Here is a 23,536-nt window from a genome sequence, read left to right on the forward strand (position 1 = left end):
CTATATTTTTAGTCAGACTTTTATTTTGGAATTCAGTACGTCTTAGCTTAAATATTGAAGTTTATTTTAGGAACATGTATTGTTTCCCCTCAGCAGCTACTGCTTGGTTGTTGGTAAAAATCCAAAAATTAAAGATGGAACCAGCAAATCATAAAGTCTTGATAGCAAAACTGTTTTATTTCTCTGTACCTCCACAGAAGGTCAACCCAAATCTGGCTTCTCCAACAAGGAGTCAGTCCAGAAGGAGGTGAAGGCCACGCTCTCCAAGACCGCCACTCTGACCTGCGAGGTGGCTGATGCCAAAACGGAGGTGAAATGGTTCAAGGAGGGCAAACTGGTGACATCCAGCAAGACGGTTCATGCAGAGTCTAAAGGGAAGATGCGGCAGCTGGTCATCGACAGCATGGAGAAGAAAGATGCTGGAGAATACAGCTGTGAGGCTGGAACTGAGAAGATGACTTTTAAAATACACCTGGATGGTAAGGACATGCAATGTTTTCAATAATAAAGGTCAGAAATTGTATTTGACATGCTTATATATTATTTTATAATTAGCTGGTTTGGGTAAAATTTGGAAGCTTTTTGTTTGTCTTTTCCTCAAAAAAACCCTATTATCTATATTTTTAGTCAGACTTTTATTTTGGAATTCAGTACGTCTTAGCTTAAATATTGAAGTTTATTTTAGGAACATGTATTGTTTCCCCTCAGCAGCTACTGCTTGGTTGTTGGTAAAAATCCAAAAATTAAAGATGGAACCAGCAAATCATAAAGTCTTGATAGCAAAACTGTTTTATTTCTCTTTACCTCCACAGAAGGTCAACCCAAATCTGGCTTCTCCAACAAGGAGTCAGTCCAGAAGGAGGTGAAGGCCACGCTCTCCAAGACCGCCACTCTGACCTGCGAGGTGGCTGATGCCAAAACGGAGGTGAAATGGTTCAAGGAGGGCAAACTGGTGACATCCAGCAAGACGGTTCATGCAGAGTCTAAAGGGAAGATGCGGCAGCTGGTCATCGACAGCGTGGAGAAGAAAGATGCTGGAGAATACAGCTGTGAGGCTGGAACTGAGAAGATGACTTTTAAAATACACCTGGATGGTAAGGAAATGCTGTAACCCTAAAAAAACACCAAGTTAAAAAAAAAAATTGTGAGGGCCATTATTAATTATCCCCACATCAAGCCATATTTTTTTACTTGTTTATTGTTGTAATTTAATAATCTTTTATTTGTTTTTAAATAACGTCTCTTTAAGGAAAAGGACATAAGCATGAGAACAATCAAAAAATGGTTTTATTTTGCGGTCCTTTAAATCATTAAGAATGTTTATAAATTAGGGGAAATATTTCAGTGTTTCCTTTTTGCTTTTCTTCCGTGGCTTTATTATTCATTCTTAGGGCAACATTTAAACAAAATTCAATCAAAGGCTTTAAACATAACTCAGCTGTATTGCTTGAGTTGATTCATATTTTTCAGACTTTTTTATTCAAAATTTGACATAATCCTCAGATTAGGTTTAGGTAAGTAATATGTCCTCAATGTTGTCATTTAAGGTATAATTTTACTTAAAGGAATAAAAATAAAATAAAAAGTTGATGGTAGGGTGTACATCTAATTTTCTTTTATCTCATTTTTAGAATCTGCGTCTGCCTTCTCCAACAAAGATTCTGTTCAGAAGGAGGTGAAGGCCGCGCTCTCTGAAAAAGTCACCCTGAAGTGCGAGGTGGCCGATGTGAAGACAGAGGTCAAATGGTACAAGGACAACAAACTACTGATTTCAAGCAAGACGGTTCATGCAGAGTCAAAGGGAAAAAGCCGCATGCTGGTTATTGACAGCATGGAGAAGAAAGACGCTGGAGAATACACATGTGAAGCTGGGAGTGAAAAGTTGGATTTCAAACTAAAGTTATCAGGTAATACATGTTTTATCAGGTTATTTTCTTTTATCCGGAGCTAAAGGTTTTTACATATAGCATCTGAAATGTCTTGAAGATGTGGCTGTCAAGTTCCAGAAGAAGTCCGTTAAGGAGAAATATATTTTTGAAGCAAGTGAAAACATTGTTTTGGCCACTGAGCTGACCGCACAGAGCGGCAGCGTCAGGTGGTTCAGAGATGAGGTGGAGCTCAAGGAGGGCGGCAAGTATGAAATGAAAAGAGATGGCCTCTCCCGGACTCTGACGGTGAAATGTTCAGACGCCAAAGACAGCGGGACGTACTCCTGTCAGACCTCAGATGACAAAGTGGAGTTCAAGGTTCAGGTTCAAGGTAAGCCGAGTTTCCTAAAACAGTGTTTTTCAACCAGTGTGCCGCGGCACACTAGTGTGCCGTGGGAGATGGTCAAGTGTGCCGTGGGGAATTGCCCTCATTAACTGAAAAATTAAACATTTCCCATCTCCAGGATTTCAGCTCTCTGTTCATCCAAACAGGCCCTGATAAAACACTGAGGAGTTAGGAATATAAAAGATCGAAAAATACTTTTTCTTTGCGTTTATTTTATTTTATTAAAGACATTTTGACAGTAGCGGTTTTAGGCACGGGCCATACGGGCGATCGCCCGGGGCGGAAAAATGACGGAGGGGCGGCGCCAGCGGCTCAGCTCTTGTAAAATACTTTATGCATCACTATTGGTTTACTTATATCACAGAGTTTGTAACAGCCTGAAACCTGGCGGCGCCCCCGCCCCGCAGCTGCGCTCCCTGCTGTCTTTGAGAAGTAGACGCAAAATGTGTGTGAGAAGGAGAAGGGAGGGGGCGCGGGGTGAAGAAGGAGAAGGGAGGGGGCGCGGGGTGAAGGATGCAGGCTGAGAGGTGAGCACGGAGCGCAAAACGCATGCGCAAACCTGGCTGGATCTTCTTCCAGGGGGGCAACGGTCGCGGGCCGCGGCTCAGTGCTTGATGAAAAAATAAAAATAAAAATTGCGCCGCCATGTAGCGAATTGGCGCCCCTGGGTGCAGCTGCACGCGCTCCTTCTGGAAATGTATGACGAACGGGGGGGGGGGGGGGGGGGCGGGCTGCGGGTATAAAAAAGGTATAAAAAAATCATGCTTTTTTGGTTATTTTTGTGTGAAATGCCCAAATAAAAAATGGGAAAACAAAAAAAATTCTTCACTTAGATGACAGTTGGTTTAGTCGACAGACTTGATACCTATGTCAGGACATTTATGCTAAATGCAAAAACATCTGAAATATGGAGAAAAAAGGTCAAAGCTGGTGCCCAATTTAGAAAGAAAAGAGAAGAAGAGGAGAAAAGAGACAAAGAAAAGGGTAATATCGCATAACTAGATGCACGTTTTCTAAATTCGAATGCTACCTGCCCTTCAACAACAACGTTGCAGAGGAAAAATCTCTTGTTTGGTCTACCATGACCAAAACTGAAGTAGGCCCAAATATTGCAAATAACGTCATTTTTAAGATATTTATTCTTAAATGTTTGCTCTGCCTTAACTTGTTACATTAGTTATGATTCGTGTGTCTGTCTGCTCTGCTGTAACACAAAGTTTTTGTTGTGTTTTATTGTTGTATATTAGTTCATAATGTTAAATAAGCTGTGATGGTAGCATGTTGCTGCTGCTGCTGTTAGCTTTTCAAAACTCCAGTTGATCAAGTCATACCTGAGATCACCAATGTCTCAGGAGCAACTCACTAACCTGCTGTTGTTAGTATCAATCATTCAGGGGGGGAGCAGATTTCATATGATGACGTTATTGACAAGCTTGCATCAGGAAGGCCACAAAGGTTAGGTTTTAGTTAGTGTTTTCTGTTCTTAGTGCTGCAGTTACATTTATTCTAGTGTATTATTTGTGTGATTTGTAGTTTATAATATTTATTTCAGATTATTTGTGTTTATTAAATATTTCCTAACTGTATTTTCAGTTACAATAAATGGACAAAGTGACTCTATTGGGGGGGGGGGGGGGGGGGGGCGCCAGAGGAGGGTCTCGCCCGGGGAGTAATTCAGGGTAGAACCGCCACTGCATTTTGATAAGAATGACGTACCGCGATTCAGCTGCAACTCCGGCTGTATTTTGGAAAAGTCCCGCCCCTTTAACTGTCTCCACCAATCATTCTTGGGGAGCTTAATCACATGTCATCAGTCTGACCAATCAGAAGTGGTTAAAGTCTTCACTTCCTTGTCCTGATTTAGCTCGTAAAGTCGCTCAGTTCTAACATAAATACCAGCTAAAGCTCGTCTTTATCGGTGCAGCTTTCCACAGAATCCGGTATCAGACCGTGGAACAAGTGAACAAAACAAGGAAGCTCAGAGACGCGATCTCCGCCGGCCGTTTTATGCACTACATCTCCCATGATGCATTGGGTTGTGAGAGTGACAGCGCTCAAGGAGATCTGTTGTTAAACGTCTTGAAATCAACGAACACACATCAAACTGTTTTTACATCTTCTAACTTAACTTTTATTGCATCTTTTAGAAAAAAACAGCTGCAGTTTCCAGCTTTTTCTGCAACAATTATCTAAAAAATGCATGTGAGATTGTGGAGGGGCTGTAGATCAATACAGACTATGAGTTTCTCCTTTTTTTTTTTTTTTTTTAATTTTGGGATCCTGGTGTGCCGCGGGATTTTTTTTAAGGTTAAAGTGTGCCGTGGCTCAGAAACGGTTGAAAAACACTGTCCTAAAACGCCTCCCTGCATGTTCAAGTGACCTCTGATGAGGAACTCTGCTGGTTTCCCCTTCAGATGCAGCTTTGAAGTTTGTTGTTCCTTTGAAAGCTGCTTCAGTGGAGTCAGGCGGCACACTTAGCCTGGTTTGTGAATTAAACAAGGCCTTGGGCGATGTTGTCTGGAAACATGACGGCAAAGAGATCAAACCCGGGGGCAGGCACTGCATCGGAGTAGATGGTGCAAAGCGAGCTCTCACTCTGACCGGCATGACGAAAGAAGATGAAGGAGACTACAGCTGCGACTGTAAAAGTGACAAGACTTCTGCTAAAGTTACCACCAAAGGTAACTAATGAATGTTTGGTTCAAAGCTGGAAACATTTATGAAATATTTTGAAAATGGAACAAAGCTTTAAACGGACACTAAAGCCATTTGATACTACATTTTGGGGTTTGGTTAAAAAAGTAGTTTTAGAGGTAAAATTTGTGCACTTTCCATGTCTTTGCATATTGGGGGGTGCAGACAGAAAGCTCAGGCGCCTTCTTTACCTGCACACGAAACACCAACGTCTTCTGCTTGAACAAGCGCGAAAGACATCGGAACATAATCCATCACCTGATTTAATGCACAGGAACAAAAAAAAGTAAATAATGATGATAAAAATTAGCATTACACTTTAGAAATGAAACACAATTCTAAAGAAAAAAAAATGAAGCAGAACATACAATAAATCAAATATTTAACACAATAAGTAAATATTACTACCACTCTGTGCTTTGTTTCATGATTTTATGCCTTCTTTTTGTAAAGCAGTGAGTGTTTCTTTGTGAAAACTGCTATATAAATAAAGATATTCCATTCAATTCTAAAATGAACATATAGGCTACAATAACATGCTGTGATAAATAAAAATAATGAAGCTCACATTGAACTTCTCTGTTATGCCATAGGAGTAAAAACTAACTTCGTTTGTATCTTAACGATCTGCTAAATTTTTATTTAGGCTAATAAACATATAAAAATTAAATTTCCCATGAATTTGTGACTGCTACTTCTGATCCAAACACATTTTTCTTTAGTTTTATTCCATCATTGCAGAAAATAGAAACTTTAATTTAGCATTTTTTCCTGCTTTCAGCGCCACGACTCGTGAGGCTGACCACCAAGCTGAACAATGTTGTTGCCACGGAGGGAAAAGACGCCATTTTTAAGTGCGCCGTAACGCCAGTGGATGCCAGTGTTAAGTGGTTCCACAAAAATGTTCCCATCACCGTTGGTCCAAAGTACAAGACTGAACACGGCGCAGGGACTCACTCACTCACCATCGCCTCTGTCACCCAGAAAGATGCCGGCGAGATAAGCGTTGATGCAGAAGGCAAAACTTGCAAAGCAACTCTGCAAGTTCAGCGTAAGAAAAGCCATCTTTGTAGTCAGAATTATAAAGTTTGTGATATCTTCAGCGTCCACTTTTACTTTCTTCAGATGAACCTGTGACCTTCCAGAAAAAGCTGGAAAACCTGACGGTGGAGGAGCAGAGTGAGGTCAAACTGGAGGTAGAGCTCAGTAAGGCTTCCGATGAGGTCAGGTGGATGAAGAACAGTGTGGTGCTGCAGCCTGCAGGAAACATTGAGATTCGTCTCGATGGAGCTAAGCAGGCTCTAGTCTTCAAGAGAATCACCTATGATGACCGAGGACTCTATTCTTGTGAAACTCTGGATGATAAAACTCAGGCCAAGCTTACCGTGGAAAGTACGGCTGATCCCTCAAGAGATATTTTAACTCTTTCCCTGTTTTTAGATTTATTTTTGAGTTTTTTTTTCCTTTCTTCTGCAGGGAAGAAGATCCGTGTCATTAAGGGTCTCGCAGACACCAAAGCGCATGAAGCAGAGAGTGCAAAGTTTGAGGTAGAGCTCAGTCAAGAAGATGTTGAGGGCTCATGGACCAGAGATGGGACCAAGTTGAAGACTGGAGCAAACTGCAGGATCGCAGTCCTTGGAAACAAGCACACCCTGACGCTGTCTAATCTTAGGAGAGAAGATGCTGGAACTATTTCCTTTAAGGCAGAAGGAGTCCATACTTCAGGCAAACTGGTTGTCACGGGTGAGTTCTGTCTCCTATTAGACACTTTTTGAAATAGAGCAATTTTTGACGATTTTGCTCTGGTTCTGCAGAACCTCCTGCGCTGATCTGCAAACCTTTAATGGATATTAAAGTTTCAGAGAGGGAAAAGGTTGCTTTTGAATGTGAGGTTTCTAGAGCCAACGCTGAGGTTAGATGGTTGAAGGTAAGCCATCCGCATTCCATTATAGTCTCTGAGATGAAAGAAAAAAGTCTCTTTTGTGACGTTTAAAAACAACTCCTCTCCAGGATGATCTAGAACTGAAACCCGGGAGAAACTTCGGCATTCATTCCTCAGGACAAAAACGCACTTTGATCATCACCAAATGCACGCCTGAAGATGCAGGCACCTATGTCTGCCGCACAGCCGATGACAGCACCTCAGCTAAGCTCAGCGTTCACGGTAGCGATGGCGTCACAGAGGAAACAGCCGTCACTCGTGACACTTCCACGGTAACACTGGATGTGTGTATTTGTGTTGCAGTCAGGGATATAAAGGTTGTGAAGAAGCTGGAAGATGTTGAAGTAATGGAGAAGGAGAGCGCGACTTTTGTTTGTGAAGTTTCACACGACGATGTGGAGGGCCACTGGTACAAAGGAAACGCCAAACTTAAAGCCAGTGACAACATCAAGATGAGACAAGAGGGTATGTTACCCAAAACCATGTTTTTTTTCTGTTTTTGACATGTTCTTGTGGCATTTTTCTGATTACGGAGAACAAATATAAAGAAATTAAGCCCAAAATTGCATTTCAGATTATTTCTGTATTCAAATTGTTGTGAACCTGGAGCAGATGAAATAATGCCATTTCAAAAGAGCATGTTTATGACAGACAATATGCTGGGTGGGCCACAAGCTCCCTGCTCTGGGCTTTCAGCAAAGGGAAGGAGAAGAGAGACGGGGCTGCTCCCCGCCAATGGCCCCGCCCACAATTCAAAGGCGAATCCTTGGTGGATTTCTGTCGCTTTGTTTCTTGATTTTGACAAAAAATGTCATAATAATGATTAAATGACCACTGGAAATGATTTTAATGTAGCTCAAAAGATGATTGGAGTGGGACTTTAATGACTTAAATATATTTGAAATCTTTTTTTTTAACTTTGTTTTTTTTCCAGGCAAAACCTATGTGTTGTTGTTTAAGTGTGTTTCCCCTGAAGATATGGGGGAGATTAAATTTACAGCAGAAAAGGCATCTTCAGTTGCAAAACTCAAAGTTAAAGGTAACCCGTCTGCTTGGTGCTGACACTAATTTCACCACAAACACTAAATGCCTTGTTTGCATGGAATCCACCTAACCAACATTTGAGCTTTTAGCATCTTTGCAAACGGATTTCTCCTTCTTTGTTTCCATCAAACAACATTTTAAGTTCTCCCTTTATTTATTTGTCAACAATAGGATTTCAGTAAAATGGTCCCAGCCAGAAGTATTGTTGGTTCCAGACTTTGAGAAGGAAAAATCCAGTTGTATAGTTGTTCCTCATTGAGGCCTGATGGCATCACAAAAAACATCTCCATGTTCACTTTATCATGAAGGGTTTTGTCCTGTGATTTTCAGACAGTTTGAAGCATGTGGACAATTCTAAGAGACCTCTGTTCTTCAGCCTTCAGAAGCTGAAATTCTTCTTTCTCTTTCGGCTTTTCCCATCAGGGGTCGCCACAGCGAATCATCCTTTTCCACCTCACTCTATCATGGACATCTTCTACCCTAACATTAGCCAACTTCATGTCCTCTGTTAAGACATCCATGTATCTCCTCTTTGGCCGTCCTCTTGCCCTCCTGCCAGGCAGCTCCATCTCCAACATCCTTCTACCAATATATCCACTATTTCTCCTCTGAACATGTCCAAACCATCTCAGTCTGGCTTCTCTGACTTTGTCGCTAACACAGGCAACATGAGCCGTCCCTCTGATGTACTCGTTCCTTATCCTGTCTAACCTGGTCACTCCTAAGGAGAACCTCAACATCTTCATCTCCGCTACCTCCATATCAGCCTCTTGTCTCTGTCTCACTGCTACCGTCTCTAACCCATAGAGCAGAGCTGGTCTCACCACTGTCTTGTACACCTTTCCTTTGAGTCTTGCTGGCACTCTTCTGTCACACAACACTCCTGACACTTTCCTCCATCCGCTCCAACCTGCCTGCACTCGCCTCTTCACCTCTTTTCCACACTCCCCATCACACTGAACTGTTGACCCCAAGTACTTAAACTCCTGCACCTTCTTCACCTCAGCCCCCTGTAACCTAATGCTTCCACCTTGATCCCTCTCGTTCAGACACATGTATTCTGTCTTACTACGACTGACCTTCATGCCTCTTCTTTCCAGAGCAAACCTCCACCTCTCTAGCTGTTCCTCCACCTGCTCTCTACTCTCACTGCAAATTACAATGTCATCCGCAAACATCATTGTCCAGGGAGATTCCTGTCTTACCTCGTCTGTCAGCCTGTCCATCAGCACAGCAAACAAAAAGGGACTCAAAGCTGATCCTTGGTGTAGTCCCACCTCCACCTTGAACTCCTCTGTCTGACCTACAGCACATCTCACCACCGTCATACTTCTCTCATACATGTCCTGAACTACTCTGACATACTTCTCTGCCACTCCAGACGACCTCATACAGTACCACAGCTCCTCCCTCGGCACCCTGTCATACGCCTTCTCTAAATCTACGAACACACAATGCAGCTCCTTCTGACCTTCTCTGTACTTTTCCATCAACATTCTCAAAGCAAAAATGGCATCAGTGGTGCTCTTACGGGGCATGAAACCATACTGCTGCTCACAGATCTCCACCTTCTTCCTAAGCCTGGCTTCCACTACTCTTTCCCACAGCTTCATTGTGTGGCTCATCAACTTTATTCCTCTATAGTTGCTGCAGTTCTGCGTGTCACCCTTGTTCTTAAAGATCGGAACCAGAACGCTTCTCCTCCATTCCTCAGGCATCTTCTCACTCTCTAAAATCCTATTGAACAACCTCGTTAGAAATTCCACTGCTGTCTCTCCTAAGCACTTCCATACCTCCACAGGTAGGTCATCAGGACCAACGGCCTTTCCGCTCTTCATCCTTTTCAGAGCCTTCCTAACCTCATCCTTTCCAATCTCTGCTACTTCCTGCTCCACAACAACCACATCTTCCTCCCTTCTTTCCCTGTCATTTTCCACGTTCATCAGCTCCTCAAAATACTCCTTCCATCTTTTCTGTACACTCTCCTGGGTTGTTAGCACCTTTCCATCTCTGTCCTTAATCACCCTTATCTGTTGCACGTCCTTCCCATCTCTGTCTCTCTGTCTGGCTAGCCTGTACAAGTCCTTCTCTCCTTCCTTTGTGTCTAACCTGTCATATAGCTCATCGTAAGCCTTCTGTTTGGCCTTTGCCACCTCTCTCTTCACTCTACGCTGCGCTTCCTTGTACTCCTGTCTACCTTCCTCAGTCCTTTCTACATCCCACTTCCTTTTAGCCAACCTCTTCCTCTGGACGCATTCCTGTACTTCCTCATTCCACCACCAAGTCTCTTTACCGTCTTTCCTCTTTCCAGATGACACACCTAGCACCTTCCTACCTGTTTCCCTGATAGTTTCTGCTGTAGTTTCCCAGTCATCTGGAAGCTCATCCTGACCACCCAGGACCTGCCTCAACTTCTGCCTAAATTTCTCACAAGTTTCTTCATTCTGTAGCTTCCACCACTTGGTCTTCTTTTCAGAAGCTGAAATTAAAGTTGCTTTATGTCTTTTTATTTCAATCTTTATATCTCTCAAGGTCCTCCAACATTTATTTTTAATTAGGGTTTGCTGACTATAGCGCTGCCATTTGGGTCAAGCTTTTAAAATCTGAACGTCTTGGTGTAAATGTGCTCCTATAAGGTTCTGCTTAGGTCTCTTGTGTGAGTAAAGTCTTACAGTATGGACCGATTTTTGCCTAAATGGATTTACAACCAATATCCAACTTTAGCCTTTATCACAATCACTACAACTAAAGGAGGTTTAAGTCTCCCAATTTTCTCAAAGCCTATGTATGTCACACAACCACTACATACATTTTGAGCATTATCCACGTAGGAAATTTCGGTCTTTTGTGATACATGCGTAATTCATAAGTGTTTCATGCGTTCGTCATTCGTTGATGGCCGACGGATCTTTACATAAATTCGGTTTTGAGCCGTTCAAAATTTTTGGTCAGTTGATAATTATACCGTTTAGACAAATTTTACGAAGTTTCTTATTTTACGCAATTTGCGTGATTTTTACAAGATGCATATGCAAAATTGAGGCTTTCCACAAACATTCCACATATGTCAAACAGACCGTTTACACAAGTACCACCGATGTATGACTTTTATATTGTGTATACGCCGCACATGTCACGTTCAAATTATGTAATTGACGCACAAGTCACTAATGAATTGCACATAAACAGCGCAAGAATTGTGCACAGTTCATGTTCTACGTGCTCTGTAAAACCACACACTTCTTCTGTGGTTTTAACGTGGTTCATTGGTAATACATCTGGGATGCTTTCACATAAAGACCACATCTTTGATCACTTTTTCCACGAATATTCACATATGACAAATTTTTATCCGTGCAATACGCTCAAAATGTAAAAAATAGCTGAGTGACATCGCCTTAAGATACAAATTTCAGATGATGGGAAGGGCTACTCTGCTTTTAAAAAGAAGAAAAGAAGCACTGCTTTGTTCTTTATCAGTTTTAATAGCACACTTTATGACCATATTGAAGTTTCAAAGGTATCAGGGCTGCCACTGATAACCTAATCATACATTTACCTCTACGGTTCTTCTATCCTCAAACACAGTTGTGTTTTTTCACACAAACACAACTGGTTCTGATAATAGAAGAACCGACGAAGTCAGTTATCAATAGAGACACTATGAACTTTATTGAACTAATTATTTATTTGCGTAAATGCGGAAAAGAAACAGCCCTGAAGTCAAAAATGTCTTATTTAAACTCCCATTAATCCCTTAAACTGGGATTACGGATTCACTTTTGTTCCCCGCAGTTAAACGTTGAACTGTTAAAAATGAATGTATCCAGAAACGGTGGTTCGGAGGACTTAACTACAACTTAACTTTATAACTTCAAGAGAAAAAAGGGATCCTTAGAATTGTTCACATGTAAATATTCCACTAAATAAATGTACATTCTGCCGTTTGCATAGTGATTAAATCCACAAAAGAGTACAGATTTTTTCAAGAGAATGTCACAACATTGAAGCTCCTATGTGTGCTGGCTTTGGCATCATTTAACCCTTGTGCTATCCTAGGCACTTTACCATTGGGAGCTAGGTCATCTAGACCCACCAGACAGTGCACTGAACCTTTTTTCTTCAATGATTTGTGAACCTCACTGGTCTCCATGGATTACATGAAATCTTTCCACCTTTATCCACCTTTGTCATGGTAGGGAGAACACGTCAATGTAAGGGTGGGGTCATCTAAGATAGCACAAGGGTTAAACGGAGAATATTGGTTCTGAAATGCACTCAGGCTCTGTAACTGTGGTCCACAGAGTTTTGTATTTAGTAGATTTCATTCATTCAGTGTTGTTGTCACCATAGAACTGCCTGTCAAGTTTGTGAAGAAGCTCAGAGATAAGATAGCCATGTACAAACATCGGGTCCACCTTGAGTGCCACGTGTCCCGCGCCAGCGCAGGGGTGAAGTGGTTCAAAAACAAGACGGAACTTAAACCCAGCCAAAAATACGAGATTAAAAGCGAAGACGTGTACCGAATGCTCACCATCAACGACGTGGACTCTGGCGACGAAGAGACTTACACCTGTGACGCCACTGATGACAGGACGTCCTGTAAACTACTGGTAGAAGGTATTACAGCGCAGGGTGACAAAACCATCAGCAAACAACTACTTTATTTAAAAACAGGCCATCAAACTATGAACCAATGAGGAGTTTATGTTTTTCTTTTGTCTTTTCTGTTGAAATATTTACTAAATGGACGAACTGTTTAACTTTACGTTGAAGTATAAATTGGCTAACCCTAATAAATCTAATAATATTTATTATGTATAGATGACAAAACCTAATTTTGACTAAGATTCTCTGATTTAATCCATTTATTTTTTGTAGTATGTTTATCTGCAGTGGCCGCATGATTACGCTCATTTTAGGGGTTTTGCTGATTTGAATCTATAGGCCTGGGTCACACAGCCACCACGTACATACATGCACATTTTCCATGCATGAAATTTCTGTCTTTCGTGATACATGGGTGAAATAAGTAATCAATAAGTGTTTCTTGCGTTCGTCATTGGTCAATGTGTGGGGATGTCTGTCGAGGGTTTTGTCCCACGGGTCTTTACGTGAATTCGGTTTTGAGCTGTTCAAAATTTTCGGTCAGTTTAAAACTACGCAGTTTACGCATATTTTATGTAGTTTGTTCACAATTATCACATAAATCCTACGCAATTGTGCATGATTTTATGAGGTGCATATGCAAAATTTGTGGCTTTCCACGACCATTTTTTATAACTTTTATATTGTGTACACGGCACATACGTCACATTCAAATTATGTAATTGACGCACAAATTACTAATGAATTGCATATAAGCAGCTCAATAATAACGCATGGTTCATGCGCTAGTACTTCTGTGGTTTTAACGTAGGGTAGTTCACTCGTGAGACATCTGTGAGAATTTCGCGCAAAAACCACAACTTTTCTCACTTTATGTCAAGCAAATTTTCCTCCATGAAATCTGCGTAAAATGTATGTAGTGGCTGCGTAAACTGGCCATTATCTAATGTAAAATCATTATAAGCTTCAGAGAATCGTCCAGCCTTCCAAATTATCCTCCCATTTTGGATACAAATATTTACTCAGGATGGATCCTGAATAAATATTCAATCTATTTATTTTAAAATTTCACATAGAAAGGGAAAACACAGATATAATTCCGATTTAGTGAGTCGTAAGGTCAGATTTTTAATGTTTGTTAATGTTAATGTTTTACCCTGTTATACTTTCAATTTCAATATCTATATTTAATAATAATATATTAGCAAAAAGTCAATTTTTATACCAAAAAGGTATTTTTTGTCCACGATCCCTGCAGAACAGTCCATCAGCATTGTGCAGGAGCTGAGCTCCGTGGAGGTGACCGAGCCCTTTGCAGCTGTTTTTGAGGTGGAAATCAGTATGGAGCTGGTCAAACCTCCTGCTTGGACTTTGAATGGAGTTCCCATTCAGGAGGGTCCTGATGTTGAGATGGAGAAAGAAGGCACCATGCATCGCCTCACCTTCAAAAAGACAAAAGCCTCCATGACGGGGCTTGTGCAGTTCACCGCTGGGAAAAGTAAATCCTCAGCTCAGCTCACAGTTAAAGGTAAATGTTTTGAAAGGTTTGTTCTCACAGCACGTCAGCAAAGTGAGTCCATAGTGTTGATGTAAGACACAGATCGCTTATTTTTCTGTGTACAGAGCGTCCGCTTGAGATTGCTGAGCCAATCTCTGATGTGAATGCAAAGGAGAAAAGCTCCGCCACACTCACCTGCAAATTCTCAGCCACACCAAAAGAGGTCAAATGGTTCAAAGGTCAGGAGCTTCTAACAGCATCAGACAAGTACAGCACGAAGCAAAAAGCTGCGACAGCGCAACTCACTATCCAACGGCTGACAGAGGAGGACAGTGGCGAGTATCGCTGCCTGTCTGGACCTGCTGAGTCCAAAGGCACACTGACTGTTGAAGGTACTTTGTGTTCCTTTGACAGCACAAAACAAAGCAAACATGCAATCCCATAAAATAATAAAATATATCTTTTTTTCATTTTTTTTTTTTTTACCAAGCACGGGAAATTAAGATCACGAAGCATCTGGCCGACGCTGAGGTGGATGAAGACAGCGATGCCGTCTTCACATGTGAGATCAATTATGCAGATGAAGAGGCGCAGTGGCTTCTGAACGACAAGGTGCTCTTCACGAACGAAGTCAACACCATCACGCACGACGGAAAGGTCCACAAACTCACGCTGAAAAACCTGGCGCCAAAAGATGGAGGAACCATCACATTTCAAGTGCGGAAGGTGAAAGAGTCTGTCGCACTCAAGGTTAAAGGTAACGCATTCTTTAACTTTTATGATATAAAAAAATTTCTCTTGGAGAATATTTACAAGTTTGTGTCTGAGCACACAAAATACTTCCTTGAAGTACAAAATTTTGTCACTAACCGAGGTATTTTAAAAGATCTGAATCTAAATCCACTCTGATTTCCTGCAGAAAAGCGTGCAGTGTTCCTCAAATCACTAGATGATGTTACTGGGGAGGAAAAGGGCATGATAACTCTGACATGCGAGGCATCAAAGCCAAGGGTCTCCCCAGTTTGGAAAAAAGAAGGTAAAGTCCTGAAAGCTGGACCCAAGTATGAGCTCCTGCACACGGGCAAGTCTTTAGGGCTGATCATAAAGGATGTGACCAAAGACGATGCTGGAGAATACAGTTGTGATCTCGGTACGGAGGTCTCTAAGTCAAAGGTCATTGTGAGAGGTGAGCGTTTGCACAGTTTCAAATCAAAAAGAGTTGTTCCGGCACACAGATCAAAAACAAAGCTTGTGCTCTTGACTCTAGAAATTGGTATCGGAATCACAAAATGGCTGAAATCTACAGAGGTGAACGAAGGAGAGACGTGCAGCTTTGAGTGCATTCTGTCTCGAGAGAGCACTGATGACTTCCTGTGGACGGTCAACGGCAAAACTGTGGCGAACGACGGCCGCGTGAAGATAGCCAATCAAGGACGCAAGTACATGCTGACGATTAAAGATGTCACCCCTGATGATTCTGGTGAGGTGGTCTTCAGCATCAAGGACCTGAGCTCCAGAGCAAGATTAACAGTTGAAGGTCAGTCATGAACTTCAAAATGAAAGACCAATGGAAAGAAAAACATTTTTTTACACTAACCACTTTTTCACAGGAAAAGCATCCTCCATATCAAAAGCACTTCAGACTGTTACTACCGTTCAAGGTGAAGACGCAGTTTTTACCTGTGAGGTGACACAGGCTGGTTCTTCTGTTAAGTGGGCCAAAGATGGCAAGGCCATAAAGGTGAGCCAGAAGTATGAGATCAGTCAACAGGATACGGTCAGGAAGCTGATCATCCGCAGTGTATCCTCCAAAGACTGCGGCGAATACAGTTGTGAAGTCGTTGGAGGCGCAACAACCAAAGCCAAGCTGGAAATAAAAGGTAAGAATGAGAACCTAAAAAGTTCCTCTGTGTGTCTCAACCCTTGTGTGATCCTAACATTTTGTTTACTCCCCTTGACCTACGGTTAAAAAATGACCCAGCCTACTAAAGCCCTAAAATAAAACAGCTTACCAGTAATTGAATTTTACACTTAAAATCTCTTGTGCTGAAACAACCGGTTGTGAATTTCACTCAATTGAATCTATTTTTAGTGTACTTTATTTGTCACACAAGACAACTTAACTTTCTTGAACAAAATCAACTATGACAACAGTTTTCTTTAACATGGTAAAAGTTTTTTATTCCTATGGTAGAAATATTGAAGTAATTACTGCTGTATTAATTATATTCATAGAGAAAAAGGAGTCAACAATCTAGAATTCCTTAGTCAACAGTTTATTCTTATGAGTTTGATCGTATGGCTGTAGGAGTTTGATAGTGTGTTGTTTTTCACCTTACGGCACATCCTGTCAAGGGTCACCACAGCGAAACAGCTTTTAACTGCTTTGCACAAGTGCTTTGGCAGAGAGTTTTACGTCAGATGCTCTTCCTGACAGAATCCTTCATTTTATCTGGGCTGGGGACCGGCACAGGGAGACCCAGACGTGGGCTCCCTTGTGGCAAAGTTAGTCAGGCAGTAGAGTGAAAGGTCTTGCCTAAGGACCCACACTGGATTTGGCTCATCGCTTAATGGGAGGCAATTGAAAGAACCTGGATAGCAAGCCCTGTTTTCCCAGGCGCCAGTCCTACACCCAGCCATCCAGTTGGTAGTTTGATAATATGTTTGTTTGAGAATAAAAGTGTTTGTATATGATTATGATAGCACCTATGTAAGAGTATAGAGTTTGCGCAATAAAGTATGTGTTATGTGTCAGATAGTTTTTTTTTTTTCATAGACAGCTTTGTATATACTTGCGTGAGTGTTGGTGAGCAGGTATGTGTGTATTTGTGAATTAGTATGAGTTTGTGTGGCAATCTAGCCACAGGGGTTGCAAGCCAGTAACTTCTGTGCCGGTCCCAAGCCCGGATAAATAGAGAGGGTTGCGTCAGGAAGGGCATCCGGCGTAAAAATTGCCAAAATAACCATGCGAATCATCCACAACACTTTAGACATACCGGATCGGTCGAGGCCCGGGTTAACAACGACCGCCACCGATGCTGTTAACCTACAGGGTGTCGGTGGAAATTTGACTACTGTTGGTGGAAGAAAGAGGGGAGGCAGAAGGGTCCGTGACCAGAGAGAGAAGGGAAAAGGCAGGAACATAGGTTTGAGAATAGGGACTCTTAACGTTGGCACAATGACAGGGAAAGGCAGAGAGCTGGCAGACATGATGGAGAGAAGGAAGGTAGATGTACTGTGTGTGCAGGAGACAAGGTGGAAGGGCAGCAAGGCACGTAGTATTGGAGGAGGATACAAACTGTTCTATCATGGTGCTGATAGGAAGAGAAACGGGGTAGGTGTGATTCTGAAGGGGGAGTTCGTAAACAGTGTTCTAGAGGTGAAAAGAGTCTCAGACAGGATGATGAGCCTAAAGTTAGAAATTGAAGGGGTGATGGTGAATGTAGTCAGTGGGTATGCGCCACAGGTTGGCTGTGAGTTAGAAGTGAAGGAGAGATTCTGGAGTGAGTTGGATGAGGTCATAGAGAGTTTTCCCAGAGGAGAGAGAGTTGTTATTGGAGCAGACTTTAATGGGCATGTTGGTGAGGGCAACAGAGGTGATGAGGAATTTAGGCAGAAGTTGAGGCAGGTCCTGGGTGGTCAGGATGAGCTTCCAGAGGACTGGGAAACTACAGCAGAGATTATCAGGGAAACAGGTAGGAAGGTGCTAGGTGTGTCATCTGGAAAGAGGAAAGACGGTAAAGAGACTTGGTGGTGGAATGAGGAAGTACAGGAATGCGTCCAGAGGAAGAGGTTGGCTAAAAGGAAGTGGGATTTAGAAAGGACTGAGGAAGGTAGACAGGAGTACAAGGAAGCGCAGCGTAGAGTGAAGAGAGAGGTGGCAAAGGCCAAACAGAAAGCTTACGATGAGCTTTATGACAGGTTAGACACAAAGGAAGGAGAGAAAGACTTGTACAGGCTAGCCAGACAGAGAGACAGAGATGGGAAGGACGTGCAACAGATAAGGGTGATTAAGGACAGAGATGGAAAGGTGCTAACAACCCAAGAGAGTGTACAGAAAAGATGGAAGGAGTATTTTGAGGAGCTGATGAACGAGGAAAATGACAGGGAAAGAAGGGAGGAAGATGTGGTTGTTGTGGAGCAGGAAGTAGCAGAGATTGGAAAGGATGAGGTTAGGAAGGCTCTGAAAAGGATGAAGAGCGGAAAGGCTGTTGGTCCTGATGACGTACCTGTGGAGGTATGGAAGTGCCTAGGAGAGACAGCAGTGGAATTTCTAACAAGGTTGTTCAATAGGATTTTAGAGAGTGAGAAGATGCCTGAGGAATGGAGGAGAAGCGTTCTGGTCCCGATCTTTAAGAACAAGGGTGACACGCAGAACTGCAGCAACTATAGAGGAATAAAGTTGATGAGCCACACAATGAAGCTGTGGGAAAGAGTAGTGGAAGCCAGGCTTAGGAAGAAGGTTGAGATTTGTGAGCAGCAGTATGGTTTCATGCCCCGTAAGAGCACCACTGATGCCATTTTTGCTTTGAGAATGTTGATGGAAAAGTACAGAGAAGGTCAGAAGGAGCTGCATTGTGTGTTCGTAGATTTAGAGAAGGCGTATGACAGGGTGCCGAGGGAGGAGCTGTGGTACTGTATGAGGTCGTCTGGAGTGGCAGAGAAGTATGTCAGAGTAGTTCAGGACATGTATGAGAGAAGTATGACGGTGGTGAGATGTGCTGTAGGTCAGACAGAGGAGTTCAAGGTGGAGGTGGGACTACACCAAGGATCAGCTTTGAGTCCTTTTTTGTTTGCTATGCTGATGGACAGGCTGACAGACGAGGTAAGACAGGAATCTCCCTGGACAATGATGTTTGCGGATGACATTGTAATTTGCAGTGAGAGTAGAGAGCAGGTGGAGGAACAGCTAGAGAGGTGGAGGTTTGCTCTGGAAAGAAGAGGCATGAAGGTCAGTCGTAGTAAGACAGAATACATGTGTCTGAACGAGAGGGATCAAGGTAGAAGCGTTAGGTTACAGGGGGCTGAGGTGAAGAAGGTGCAGGAGTTTAAGTACTTGGGGTCAACAGTTCAGTGTGATGGGGATTGTGGAAAAGAGGTGAAGAGGAGAGTGCAGGCAGGTTGGAGCGGTTGGAGGAAAGTGTCAGGAGTGTTGTGTGACAGAAGAGTGCCAGCAAGACTCAAAGGAAAGGTGTACAAGACAGTGGTGAGACCAGCTCTGCTCTATGGGTTAGAGACGGTAGCAGTGAGACAGAGACAAGAGGCTGAGATGGAGGTAGCGGAGATGAAGATGTTGAGGTTCTCCTTAGGAGTGACCAGGTTAGACAGGATAAGGAACGAGTACATCAGAGGGACGGCTCATGTTGCCTGTGTTAGCGACAAAGTCAGAGAAGCCAGACTGAGATGGTTTGGACATGTTCAGAGGAGGGATAGTGGATATATTGGTAGAAGGATGTTGGAGATGGAGCTGCCTGGCAGGAGGGCAAGAGGACGGCCAAAGAGGAGATACATGGATGTCTTAACAGAGGACATGAAGTTGGCTAACGTTAGGGTAGAAGATGTTCAAGGTGGAAAAGGATGATTCGCTGTGGCGACCCCTGATGGGAAAAGCCGAAAGAGAAAGAAGAGTATGAGTTTGTGTGGCCTTGTGTACTTTTTTGTGGTGTTCAAATGCTTTTATATATCACGGGTCAAAAATTAGCCATAAGCTTTGTACCCAAGTGGTGTACAGCCTGCATGGAAGCATAAACAAAAACAAAGAATCCCTTCTTCTAATGATGGAGTCACTTTAGGCAAAGTCATACATTTTCAAGTTGGGAAAGGATTTGTTTTAAACAACTATACATGGTGGTGGGTCACTTTTTATCCACAAATCAGCAGAAGGGATAGATTTTTGACAGACTTCAGGTAATCGGCCAGTGACAAACAGGAGCATGTCTCTTTAGAAAAGTTCCGTTACAGTGCTAGTTGTTCAAAAATCTGTAACTTTCTTTACCCAACAGAACCGATCCATAAATTTGTTAAGGCCCTGGAGGACAGCCAAGCAGATGAGAAAAGCTCTGTGACTTTGAAGTGTGAGACAGCACAAACCCCATCCACGGTAACATGGCTCAAAGGCCACACCGAGCTCAAGGCTGGCAGTCGATATGTGATGTCCCAGAAGGAAGGGGTGATAACCCTCACCATCAAAGACCTGGAGGAGAAGGATACGGACATCTACACGTGTGATGTGGGAACCGCGAAGAGCATGGCAAAAGTGACGGTTAAAGGTAAGAGCCGGACCAAAAGAAAAACTCTTATTGTTGATCTAGAATTTGGATTTCTTTGTTTGCAGTGCTCTGTTGACTGGGTTTTTTTTTTTATAGAAAACTAGAATTTTTAGAAAATAAACTTTGGATTTTGCACGTTTCAGACTGGCTTGGTCTTTTTAAAAGACCCATTCCAATCATATTTTGATCTATTTTTTTTAAACGTTCCCCGTGGTCTTTACTCTTAAGTTCTTTACTTGTCATTTTATAAGACACAGTTTCTGCCGGGGCATTAGTTCATTAGAAATTTGCCTCTGAGTTGTGGGTGAGACTGCTGGTGTTGAATAGCTCCGCCCCTCTTCCCCTCCCCATTGCGGAGCGGAGCAGGGAATGTTGCAAAATGATTTCATGGGAGCGAATTGTTCATTTTTTTTTTCTCATGTCAGATCACTGCCTCTGTAAAAGCCACATGTTTGCGCGTTGTAAATTCTCGATTGACCTGCCCCACAAGCGTTGTCTTGATTTATTTATCTCCTTTTAGATTCAGGTTCTTCTCTGTATTTAAGTCATTATTCGGAAAATCATCCATCAAATGGGAAATCTTCTAAACTGAAGTTCTACTTATCTTGGAGATTAAGAAATTTTCAGTCATACCCTGTAATATTCCTCATATGACCAATCAAAACAGTGCATCTATTTGACATAACGGATGCATTTTTCTCTAGCCCTTCCAGCCACTTTTACCAAGAATCTGATCAATCAGACTAAAGCGGAAGGAGAGGTTGTGTTATTGTGCTGTGAATTATCCAAACCGGCTGCCACTGTTCAGTGGAAAAAAGGCTCAGAACTTCTAAAACCAGGAGAAAAGTATGACATGAAGCAAAAAGCAACTTCCTGTGAAATTCAAATCAAGAGTTTGACGATTGAAGATAGTGGAGAATATTCTTGTGCGGTTGGGGACCAGAAAACATTTGCTACCTTAAAAGTCACTGGTATGCTTTCCTTCTTCATTCTTCCTCTCTAAAATAAAAGCAAGTTTGAGATACATTTACAATGTTTTTTAAAGAGCTACACACTTGTCGACAGAGTGTTTGGCGTTGCTCCTCACTGGGGCTTTATTTTACCAAATGCTGACATGTAATGAAAACGCGTCTGTGCAGCGCTGCCTCCAAACTTCGTGCAGAAGCTGAAAAGCGAAGAAGCTGAAGAAGGAGCCGGTGTTGCTTTAATGTGTGAACTCTCGAAAGCCGGAGTTCCAGTGGTGTGGAGGAAAGGAACAGAGGTCCTGAAGTCTGGAGGGAAATACCAGATGAGGCAGAAGGCCACTGTTTATGAACTCCTTATCAACAAAGTCGCCCCAGAAGACGGTGGAGAGTACAGCTGTGTGTGTGGAACGCAGAAGACAACAGCAAACCTAGATATCAAGGGTAGGAAGGAAGTTTTCAAAAACAGAAACTGATTTTTTCTCTTCTTTTTTTTTTTTTGTTCTGGTGTGGATTCAGACACATCTTCAAAATCTTACTTGCTTTTTTTCTGTCATGCTGAGTGTATCTTGCTATGTATGTTTTTACTGTATGTTCATCAAACAATCTGTTAAATGCACAGTCTCGCCAACGACCTTCAAACAGACTTTAAAGAGTCAAGAAGCGGAGGAGGGAGCCAGCATTACTCTGAGCTGTGAGCTCTCCAAACCCGGACTTCCTGTGGAGTGGAAGAAAGGAACCCAGGTCCTGAGGTCTGGAGAGAAGTACCAAATGAAGCAGAATGCTTCTGTAAACGAACTCCTAATCAACAAGGTGGTGCCTGAAGACAGCGGAGAGTACAGCTGTGTGTGTGGAGACCAGAAGACCACAGCCAGCCTCAACATTAAGGGTAGGAGTAGAGGGGAGCTTTTTCATTAAAAGCTTATCGGAAGGACAGGTCACACAGCCACTACGTACATTTTGTGCATATTCCACAGATGAAAATTGGTCATACGTGAACATACGTGGGAAAAAGTGAGAAAAGTTGTGGTCTGTACGTGAAAATTTCACGAATGAACCACATTAAAACCACGAAGGAGTACTAATAAACCACTCAAAGAACACAAATAAATATTTGAACATGAACCGTTCGTGATTACTGCGGCGTTTGCATGCAATACATTGGTGATCCGTGTGTCAATTACATAATTTGAGTGTGATATGTGCGCTGTATGTGCAGTATATTTGTTATACATCAAGGATACACACATGAAAAGTCTGTTTGACATATGTGGAACAGTTGTGGAAAGCCACAAATTTGCGTATGCATATCTCAGAACTCACATGCAAATGTGTAATAATTGTGTATAAAGTACATAAAATACGCGCAAACTGTGTAATTCTCAACCTATCAAATGATCAAACGATTCCAAGAAACATTTATGAATAACATATATCACACATGTATCACAGAAGACTAAAATGTCATACATGGAAAATGAGCAAAATGTATGAGGGGGCTGTGTGACACGTACAGCTTTCAGACCACACGTTCATGAGACGTGTGCTGTGTTGGAGTATTGTGTGTTTTTTTTAGTTCTGACATTTTTTACTCATCATCTCATCGATGTTCAGCCCAACGCGTGACCTTCAAACAGACTTTAAAGAGTCAAGAAGCTGAGGAGGGAGCCAGCGTTACTCTGAGCTGTGAGCTCTCCAAACCTGGACTTCCTGTGGAGTGGAAGAAAGGAACCCAGGTCCTGAGGTCTGGAGAGAAGTACCAAATGAAGCAGAATGCTTCTGTAAACGAACTCCTAATCAACAAGGTGGTGCCTGAAGACAGTGGAGAGTACAGCTGTGTGTATGGGGACCAGAAGACCACAGCCAGCCTCAACATTAAGGGTAGGAGGAGCTTTTTGACAATTTCAACAGTTTTATTTCTACGTGTAAAGCAGGGCTGTCCTAGCTTTTTGCAAAGAAAACCAGGTTTTGTGTTATGGATAGTACACTATGAACACTCATAATAGCCTTAACATTTTATTGCATATTGCCTATTTTTTTTATTTTTTCACATAGAACAAAATAGTAGCACAATACATTGTTAACAAAATTACTGTGAATGTCATATGTAAAGACTATTCTTTCCCAATTAGCTTTCCATAGTTAGCATGTCTCCACTTGAAGTGCCTCTTGATATTGAACTCCTAGAAACCCCTCAACCTCTTGGATGATTTCTATTTCACTAAGAAAATACTATAATATTGAC

At 42.3% G+C, this 23,536-nt stretch overlaps 1 protein-coding gene across 20 annotated transcripts in view; it reads left to right on the forward strand.

Annotated features, from left to right (window-relative positions):
• The window catches only part of obscnb (obscurin, cytoskeletal calmodulin and titin-interacting RhoGEF b), a 70,696-nt gene that overhangs the window by 13,877 nt on the left and 33,283 nt on the right, over window positions 1-23,536 (forward strand). For 12 of the 20 annotated variants that reach the window (XM_023964965.2, XM_023964967.2, XM_023964966.2 and 9 more), the window contains 24 exons: window positions 198-479; window positions 813-1,094; window positions 1,632-1,907; window positions 1,987-2,259; window positions 4,689-4,955; window positions 5,750-6,019; window positions 6,094-6,360; window positions 6,445-6,711; window positions 6,783-6,895; window positions 6,979-7,132; window positions 7,214-7,375; window positions 7,845-7,949; window positions 12,308-12,574; window positions 13,821-14,090; window positions 14,186-14,452; window positions 14,551-14,817; window positions 14,980-15,246; window positions 15,328-15,597; window positions 15,671-15,940; window positions 20,063-20,329; window positions 21,034-21,300; window positions 21,469-21,735; window positions 21,914-22,180; window positions 22,906-23,172. In XM_023964965.2, coding sequence (XP_023820733.1) covers window positions 198-479; window positions 813-1,094; window positions 1,632-1,907; window positions 1,987-2,259; window positions 4,689-4,955; window positions 5,750-6,019; window positions 6,094-6,360; window positions 6,445-6,711; window positions 6,783-6,895; window positions 6,979-7,132; window positions 7,214-7,375; window positions 7,845-7,949; window positions 12,308-12,574; window positions 13,821-14,090; window positions 14,186-14,452; window positions 14,551-14,817; window positions 14,980-15,246; window positions 15,328-15,597; window positions 15,671-15,940; window positions 20,063-20,329; window positions 21,034-21,300; window positions 21,469-21,735; window positions 21,914-22,180; window positions 22,906-23,172 — 5,931 coding nt within the window. The remainder of the gene's footprint in view (window positions 1-197; window positions 480-812; window positions 1,095-1,631; window positions 1,908-1,986; window positions 2,260-4,688; window positions 4,956-5,749; window positions 6,020-6,093; window positions 6,361-6,444; window positions 6,712-6,782; window positions 6,896-6,978; window positions 7,133-7,213; window positions 7,376-7,844; window positions 7,950-12,307; window positions 12,575-13,820; window positions 14,091-14,185; window positions 14,453-14,550; window positions 14,818-14,979; window positions 15,247-15,327; window positions 15,598-15,670; window positions 15,941-20,062; window positions 20,330-21,033; window positions 21,301-21,468; window positions 21,736-21,913; window positions 22,181-22,905; window positions 23,173-23,536) is intronic. The other 8 variants (XM_023964972.2, XM_078934107.1, XM_078934110.1 and 5 more) reach the window with 5 other exon arrangements.

This window comes from Oryzias latipes, chromosome 17 (assembly GCF_053564925.1).
Source record: "Oryzias latipes strain Hd-rR chromosome 17, Olatipes_Hd-rR_3.1".
NCBI lineage: Eukaryota > Metazoa > Chordata > Actinopteri > Beloniformes > Adrianichthyidae > Oryzias > Oryzias latipes.